Source organism: Lampetra fluviatilis, chromosome 40 (genome assembly GCF_964198595.1).
Source record: "Lampetra fluviatilis chromosome 40, kcLamFluv1.1, whole genome shotgun sequence".
NCBI classification, from domain to species: domain Eukaryota; kingdom Metazoa; phylum Chordata; class Hyperoartia; order Petromyzontiformes; family Petromyzontidae; genus Lampetra; species Lampetra fluviatilis.
Window position 1 is genome coordinate 7,986,032 of NC_136314.1, and position 9,177 is coordinate 7,995,208.

Sequence of the window (9,177 nt, forward strand, 5' to 3'; positions counted from 1 at the left end):
CACACTCACATACTTTGGCAAAGCTCACATCTCACCATCCTGACTCCTTGTGATGCTGGTGACCCCGTAGGGAGCTGGACCTGAGCGAGTTTGGGGTGCGCGCCACGCGTGGCGGAGGCGGTTGCAGCGGTGGCGGCGGGGATGGTGCCGGGGGAGGCGAGGGCCCCGGGGGTGGGGGACCCCCACCCGTGTACGACCTGTACGGAGTCATCAACCACTACGGGGGCATGGTGGGGGGCCACTACACGGCCTTCGCACGCCTGCCGCACGCTCACGACACGCGGCACAACCACATCGGTATGTGTCGAGCACAAACACCATCATGGCCACACCATCGCCAGCACTGCCACACCACCACAATTACTGCAGCCACCGCTCGGAGCATCACCAACACACCATCACCACCATGATCGCGGTGGTGATTACGCGACCCTTAGCGGATTCGGGACGACAATCCGCACACTCTCGCACACACGCACCGTGCTCACCGCACTCTCACTGGCCCTCGCACACCACACCCACAGCATGATCGCAGCAGTTGACGCGTTATACACTCGGTGCACTTGCACTGCAACTCTGACCTCGACCGCGGACATCGCTCGCCGCGCTCGATCACGTCACTCTCACACGTCTGCTGCAGATCCTGAGCATGTCGCTCACCGCCCCGTGTCACTCTGCTATGCAGGTTGGCGGCTGTTTGACGACAGCGCGGTGGTGGAGGTGGACGAGTCGGATGTAGTGACCCGCCACGCCTACGTGCTGCTCTACCGGCGCCGCGACTCGCCCGTGCCACGCCCCTCTGCACCACCAGCCCCACACGCTGGGGTTGGCGCCAGCAATGCCGGTACTGCCGGCGCCGTCAGCACAAGGGTGAGCGGCTCGCGAGGCGTGGTTTTATTCAACGATCGATTCGGTTTAATAAAAAAAAAGCTGAACTCTATCAGCAACACTGTGTGGGCTTTAAAGTGATGGTGGATCGCACTAACGTTGTGCAACTCTCTTCCTGTGGCTATGATTGTGTCGGTGTTGTGTCTTTGTCATGTTCTCTCGTGTTCGTGTTGTGTTCACCGCTGTATCCTTGATCTTGTTTGTGTTATTTTTCTTGGTATTCTTGTACAATGTATGATTTCAGTGTTTTCTGGTTTTTAATGTGCAGGAATGACGCTAGATTTAAAATTAAGTTATTTTTGTACTGGAAGTACAGCAGAGCGGTAAAAAAATGCTAAATACAATGACAACATTTATGAGAAACTGATTCGTGATAGTTGTCATGTCATATGACAAGACATCACGGGAGCGACCGGCTGCAGCGTTTGATTGCTGTGTCGGCGTGTCCCATCATGTGCGTTCCTTCCCTCTCTCCGATCTCACTCGGTGAACGGAGTTGGCTTCAGTGCACGTGTTTTTTTACGCCGCCGAAGCGCCCGCGTGCCAACCGGGGGGGGTTCACTGGAATGGCGAGCGTGACAAGGGCGAGTGACGCACGGCAGCCAGGGCACTGACGCACGGAGGTTTCATCGCGGAAGGAATGTCGTGTTTCTGGTCGATTCACTCGCGTCTCACGTGCGCACTCTGACCATTGCTTCAGGGTTCGTTGCCGTGGATGGGGGCAGGATCAACTTGGCGAGTGATTCTTACTTTGAACTTGAATCTGACGAATATTTTCCTCCAATTTTACGTACAAAATTTACTCTGGAGAGAGAGGCAGATAGATTGACTCTCACATACCTGATTTCCAATTCACTTTTTGAAAAAAATGCGGTTTACTAAATTCAATAGGGACTTGTACCAATACTTGAATAGGGGCAAGCAGTTGACAGCATGGACCACTGGGGGATCACGAAAGGGGGTGTCAGCAGAGGAGAATGAGCGACCTCCCACTGAGTGATTGACTGGATTTGACTGATGAACGATCCAAACTCCACGTGAATCTCGCTGCATGCTTTCCACACGCGGCTTTTGACATCCGTGTGTGCCATTCGTTCGCCCCCCCCCCCCCCCCCGCCGTATTGGCTGCAGGATGATGCGCCGGGCGGTGGCGCGGCGGAGCTGGCGGCGCTGTCCTCTGCCGGCGCCAGGCTGCGCGAGCCGCCTGCTCAGCCCGCAGTGCCGGCCTCCCCGCTGGCATTCACCGACATGGAGGAGGTGGACTGATGATGCGGTGCGAGGAGGGCATGGCGGCGGCGGCGGTCAGGGTGGTGGTGGTGCTGGACCGCGTTTCCAAGTCCCTCTTTCCAGTGGCAGCCACTGGACATTTTCAGCGACAAAAAAAAGAGAGTTGGGTCAAAATTTGCGAGGTCTGCGACAAACGGCGGCGACCGTGGGGGTGGGCCGAGGGTGGGGTGGAGGGGGGCAGGGAAAGTTCAGCGGAATATTTTGACATCTGTGGTTTTCAATCGACGTAGAAAAGAATTCCCCCCCCCCCTCTCCTTCGTAGTTTGAAGCGAAGGGCGTCGTTGCTCGGTCGTGCTCGTTCTGCGGCGTCGATTGCGGAGTACCGATCCACGAGAAAGCCCAGCGGCTCGACCACACCACCCACACAGCCTGGAAACGGCCCGAAGTTCCGGTCATAATCCGATCGGTTCCTCGCGACGCGGGTTTGTGTCAAATTCACTCGTCAGTAGCACGTGGCAGGGCTCCTATTTTTGTTGCACGTCCATCCCTAAGCTCTCCTTTGTTGCATTGTGGAAAGTTTATTCACTTTCCGCTAAAGGTCGCGGATTGTATAACACCACCCATTGAGTCCCTTTTAATTTGAATATGAAATAAGGTTGCTAAATCGTTAATTGTTTCTACCTATTGGGTTTTCTATTATACGCAAACATCGTAATAAGTCCTTTATCGTGGGGTATCCGCAGTACGACACATCGAATACTACTGTAACATATTTGGTGGTGTTAATGATTAGTACTACATTACCCTGTTTAAGCGCCACACGCTGTCATTTGCTGGAGTTTGTTACAAACTTGTTTCTGGAATCCTGAAGGTCATAGAGAAATGGGGGTTGGTGGTGGCTCAGGCACGGGGGTTGTACAGTTGTGGGTGGCGTCGTCGTGGGAGGATGTGGCGGTACGAGCGTGGGTGTCACTGGTTGTATCTGGAATCCACAGCACTTCCCTCTGACTTCAGGACCTGTGGCCCGCCCCTCCGTGCCCCTTTCGGCTGTGACCTCAATGTCAGGCTACGTTGGGCAGGGTTAACCCAGACGGGCGAACCGTAGAGGCGCTTCACGGGGATGAACTCTTGCTCGTGCAAGTCTCCACATCTTCCAATCGTCCGGCACGAGTGGTGCGTGCGCACAGAGGAAGAGGATCTGAAGTCCCAGGAGCCGGGCTGCAGTCGATTTGCCGTGCGTGGCTGTTTTGTAAGGGGTTGTTGGGAGCGCGTGGAGGGTTGGCACGAGCTCCTCTCCTCCAGAGCGACTCTGACCCACGTCCTCCTGCGTCGTGACATCCAATCTGTTGAGACCCTCGCCAACGCGCTTGTGTCTGATTGGTCGACGGAGCGCGACTTCCCTCGTCGCAATTTTTTTGATCTCCTGTGACCCCCGCCCCCCCCTCCCGGGGAGGGATCATGGTCGCTTGTGCGTCCTGGTCGCCGTGCGCCCGTCCATCAGCCGTTGCGCAATGTCGCGCGTTTAATGCCATTTTTCCACTGCACTACCGAACCTCGCCTGGGCTGTGCCGAACCAGCTTGGCGCAGTTCAAGAGGCGCCAGGTTTTTCCACTGTCGAATCCGAGCCGTGTGCCGCCTATTTCAAACGTAATGGACAATTCGAAGACGCATGTAGATGAGGTGGTGATGCTGTGTTTTGAGTTGCACTTCTGTTGCTCCTGGCCTTGTTTGGCACCAAGCTGGATTCAGATGTTTTGCAAGGCCAGAATGATCACAATTTGGTTTTGACTCGACAAACAGCAAGTGGAAAAACGACCCCTGTACCACGAAGGGCCTTGTGCCAGCTCGGTTCGGATGTGCCAATGGAAAAAATACTTACGCTTAACGATTATAAAAAATACAAACCCCACACGGTTTTCTTCGGGGAATGAGTTTGCACACTTGTTGCACTGCATGTACAGACGAGACGATAGCGTTAATAATTATGAGAGGTGAAAAAGAAGTGACGCCTCTGTTTCCACTTTGTGGGAGACGTGTGTGTGTGTGTGCCGTGCTTGCGTGAAGGTTGTTTGCGTGCGTGAGTTGATCCTGCAGCTCTTGTGCCCCAGGCCTTCTTTACCCAGCTCCTAGCATTTCTCAAAACCATCATCTCACCTACCGCCTACTCCAGACTATCAGCGACCTGGAAAGTATCCATCGGTGTGCAGATAGAGATGACGATTCCTGCCCCAGTCGCTCCCAGATTTTTCTGCGTCCACCCTTTGCTTGAACCTGCTGCACGTGACACCCACTCGTGGGCCTTTCTCTGCCTCGCGTTTTTTTTGTGTGTCCATTTTGCACCACTGCTTCCCCTGGTTGTGCCTGTCCAGTGCATCTCTTTTACAGCACAACGTCGCATATCCGACACTCATATGTGTAACGTGGTTAGATTGGTGAAAATGTGGAAAATGAGTTGCACAACCTAGCACAAATAGGCGACTGGAAAAAAAATGAAGCGCAGACTCTTGTGAAGGTGGAGATGCTTTCCTGTGTACTTTCGAAGTGAGCGATTGTACGCGAAGTTAACAATAACATGACTGCGTGAAACGGTCACATTTTTGATCGTCTAGGCAAATGCGAATCGCGCCGTGCGCTCATACTGCACTGGGTGTGTGCGCGTACTTGGTCATGGCTAATATGTGACGGTCGGATATGCGACGTACTGTGCCTGCCTTGTATCCCCCTTCTACATGCGTCTCGTTTGTCTCCCTGAATCATTCTGCCCGTCTCCCCTCGTCCCTCCTCCAGAGGGTAAACAATGAAGTTGAGATCTTAGCGCTGTCCAGCAGCGCTGAACGTTGCCTGGACGGGTGTAACGAGCGAGCAAAGCGCCCACCTGCACTCACTCAGGTTTTACACGTTCTCTCCCTGCGACGTTTATAAAACCCGCAGAGAATAAGAGGAGCGATTTGAGTGGAGACAATTTTACCCCTGACCTGACCTCCGTTCTGCTTTGGGTTTAGGTCTGCATTTGTCGGGCTTAAGAAAATCCCACAGGTGCAGCAGTGGGTCCTCGAAATACCGGGGTCATTCAGAGCTGGAGTGTCCTAGCGTATCCGATTTTATTCGCAAAACTACGTTACTTCCATGAAGACCCAACATTTAGCCCATTTTCAGCTTGTGATTTTATTAAGTGCTCGACACATTCACGTTACGTTAAGCCACATAGCATCGAACGTGAATGTTATAACGTAACTTTGGAACAATTTAAATATGGCAACTCGGTCTGGAGGTGGGGTGAAGCAGTAATTGTACAAGAGGTACTCTGCAGTACAGTGCAATACTAAACTAGGACTGCCTGGCACGTGGCGGCTTGGCACAGCATGAGGTTAACAGTGGACAGCCGAGTCGGCGTATCTTTGCTTTTTATCGTTCAACTCGCCTTTTGCCCGTCCAAGGACCGGATGTATTGCAGTAAATCTGAAACTTGTACAGACCGCGACGTGATATTCATTGCATTAATGCGTGTGCAATGTGTAAGGGCGCGGTGACACAGACCTATTTAATTTTAAGGTAATAATCCCTTGCTCATCAAGACGTAATTTTTACTTTGATGTCTCAACAGCGTTGCAGAGATCGCTTGACGTGAGGGTTCTGCCTTCGTAGTGAGGGTTGTCAGTTGACGCCGAGGATGGGGGAGGAGGCGCCTCGTCCCCCCCATGTGGAGTGACATCAGCTGCTAATTATTATGGGGGTGGGTTTCCATTTGGAGGACGTCACCTGCTCATGAATATTAATGAGGGGGGGCTGGTCGATGTGGAGTGACGTCACGAGCGTTAAGGACAGACATTCCTGGGTGATTATAGTCGGTATATCTGAAATTTGGGAGTGCCATTTTCAATCTATTTCAATGCGGGAAACGGTATCGCCACCCACACGCTCTTTCAAGGACACTCTGCTGTGTTTTGGTTTTGTTGTTGATGGTTTATATTTTTCTTCTTCTGTCCCATGGCATAAATGGCTTTGGGTTTAGAGATATTTGTTTAACCCCGAGGTGAGAGAGGGCATATTTTGTCAGCAGTCCAGAAACGATGAAGAGCCAGCCACTCTGCATGTTGTCCGCTGGGTTCGTCACCCCCCCCCCCCCCCCATTGGCTCAAGTTATGCACCAGGAGTGACCTCACCGCGTGGGGGTCGTGCGGCGCATGCGACTCCTGGGCAAGGTCAAGTTCGGCTCGACGCAGCTCATTTTGGACTCGTCAATCAAACTTTATTTGGAGGAGAAAAAAAACGAAAACACATCTGCATGAGTGGGAGCGGCCCGATGCACTCGCCCCATGGCAGCGGAGCCAGACAAGTCCTCTCGATGGGGCACTGCCACCGATTTATAAATGCACGTGGCCACGTGCAGTTGTGTCTTGAGGTATGTGGCTCGCAGGGTTTGGAGGTTTTGGGCCAATCCCCGTTTTACCTTTACAATCGTACAACACAATCTTAATGTGTGGATTGGCTCAAAGAAATAATGTCTAAAGATGCTGAACAATAAAATATCGGTGGCCGGGTGTATTAAACCTGGCATCGATCCACACCAGTTGAGACGGTGGCCTCGGCTGTGAGCAGGTCTGGTTAAGTTTGCTCCTCTGGCAGTTATATTATAGCATGTCTAGTGATCTCATGACAGCACAGGTTGGCTACGTGCTGTGCGAAAGAAGTTCAACATACAGACTTAAGCATTTAAGTAAATCCACAATTTCGGATGTATATTTCGTACCCTTTCAAAAGGTGGATAATCATTAGTTTAACCATTCAGTGGGGGTTTTTTGCATAAAATGTCAACCAATTGCGACTTAATCAAGGGGGAATGCTCTTAAAATGTCAATGTCGGACGTACGAAAAACAAACGGAGTCATAAGGGATTTCCTGCTCCAATGAGCACTGGCCGATAGAGCCAGTGGTGGAATTTCCACATTCCTATGGCGGGGGCGCGTCTCTTCCATAGGATAATCACTGTTAATTTCACCACAACGATTGCGATCCGTTTTAGTGACCTGACGGAGGGATGATTGGCTGAGTCGACCCACAACGAAGATTTTATTGCCCGTCACAAAACTAAAAATACTGTACTTTCAAAATGATTCCCCATGCGTATTGTGTTGAATCTGAAATTCTGACTGAGAGGTTACCGAATTTGTGTAACTACTCTACCTGTCAACCCCTTATCGGTGCACTTACCTTATTACTGACCGATTCAGACCTTATTGGTCACCCCGTGCCCTTATAAATCTCAACGTTCATCCTACAAAGTACCATCACAAGGGAGAAACACAAACAAATAGACGAAAAATATCTTTTTTTCCCCCGTATTGAAACGGCTGTATGCCGTATGGACCTAACAACTGTACAAGAATACGGGTAAATCGTATGGGGTTGACAGGTATGAACTGCCCATCTTGGGAAATTCCACCCACACAATAGGAATGTATGCGATTGGACGCTTGGTCACACCTGGTGACACTTAACTTCAGTTCAAACTCCCGCCTGTGTTTGTGTTATTACTACCAGTTGATATCCAACCTGAGACTGAATGTCTAAATGTTTTCATTTTTTAAGAGGCTCTGTTTAAAATGGGCTGCACTGCGGCACACACTGCACGTGACGCTTGTGCTCACGTTTGTGATGTACAGCGGTGTAAAATATTTTAAAAAATACTATTTTCTTCTCACTGTTAAAGTGTTTCATGAAACTGGTTATTTCCCCGTTAAATTGTCTCCCGGTTGCGGAATGCGTAACCGCATGGGATTGGCTGGGTGTGCGCGCGTTCCTGTCATGTGATGATGATGATGATGGTGGAATGTGGTGATGGTGATGTTGATGATGCCACTATTTGATATAAAGCCTGTGTAATGACTCCCGTCTCTCTGCTTGGATCTGGTACTGGTAGGAACCTCCTGGTTACACCAGCCCACAGGGGATTATTGTGTCCGTCGTGCAGGGAGGGGCTGGGTGGGGAGGGGAGGGTGGGGAGGGGCTGGATGGGGAGGGAGGGGAGGGGTGGGGCTGGGTGGGGAGGGGCTGGTCACCCCGTGGTGCCCTTATAAAACTCAACGTTTAACCTACTCACGCCGGCTTGTGCCCGCCCTCACAGTCGGGCATATTTGCGGAATACACCTCGCCGCCGTTGACCCTGGCCATTGACCGAGCAACCCAACGTTCCTACCAGCTCCCTCCGCAGGAATGTGTTTGAGTATGCTTGTGGGGTTTTTTGTTTGTTTAAATAGTCGAAGTCCACGGGTTTTGACAGTGTCTCCCTCCCCACTCCCCTTTGTTGACAATTAGGACACCGGAACATTTTGAACAAAAAATTCGAAAAGAGGCAATTCCCCAAACCGCGTGGACCAGGGACCCCACTGAGTGGCGCTGCGTCCCAGAAACAAGATCTGGGCAGCGGTCCCACCCCCCATACCTGGTCAAGGTGGTCCAGAGCCAATGGTGGTAATTCCACATTATTATGGTGCTGACTTTCCACAGAGCAAGAGCGTTTTAAGTGAGACGTGTCTGCTTTGTAAAAACTTGACCCCCAACTCTAAATGTGCATGAGCAAATGTAATTCTTGAGTAATTTGAAATGTATTTAATGTTTGGCAAATCGTCATTTATAATACTGCATGGCGAGTTAGGATTGTGGCTTTGTATATAAAGCAATTGAAATATAAAATAAACATCGTAATTTATATTAAAAGTGTCTGCTGTGGTGCACACCTGTTGTGATAAAGTGCTTGGGAAGCAAGGGTTATGGCAGTAAAGAAAGTGGATTCCTGAATCCATCTGTGAAGGCCTTTTTGCAGCGTCAACACCTCTTGTGCGCTGCGGGGTTTCTCCTGAGTTCACTTTCTTCCCACAAGAAGCCAAACACTCGTTACAAAAATAATAATTCGTAAAGATAAAAATGTGGTTCTTAATATGCGTATTTAATATGAATATTCGTACTGCGAGTATTCATCATGTGTCTGTTCCGTTTTTTGGAAGTTACATACCTGTGATTTTTTTTTATCAGTGCCTACCCTATTACAGACCAATTCAGACC

The 9,177-nt window shown here is 50.7% G+C and overlaps 1 protein-coding gene across 7 annotated transcripts in view; it reads left to right on the forward strand.

Annotated features, from left to right (window-relative positions):
* Window positions 1-8,002, forward strand: part of LOC144946203 (ubiquitin carboxyl-terminal hydrolase 19-like) — a 29,232-nt gene extending 21,230 nt beyond the window's left edge. For all 7 annotated transcript variants that reach the window (XM_078875042.1, XM_078875049.1, XM_078875048.1 and 4 more), the window contains exons 24-26: window positions 71-297; window positions 686-870; window positions 2,020-8,002. In XM_078875042.1, coding sequence (XP_078731168.1) covers window positions 71-297; window positions 686-870; window positions 2,020-2,154 — 547 coding nt within the window. In that variant the 3' untranslated portion in view covers window positions 2,155-8,002. The remainder of the gene's footprint in view (window positions 1-70; window positions 298-685; window positions 871-2,019) is intronic.
* The last annotated feature ends 1,175 nt before the right edge of the window (window positions 8,003-9,177 follow it).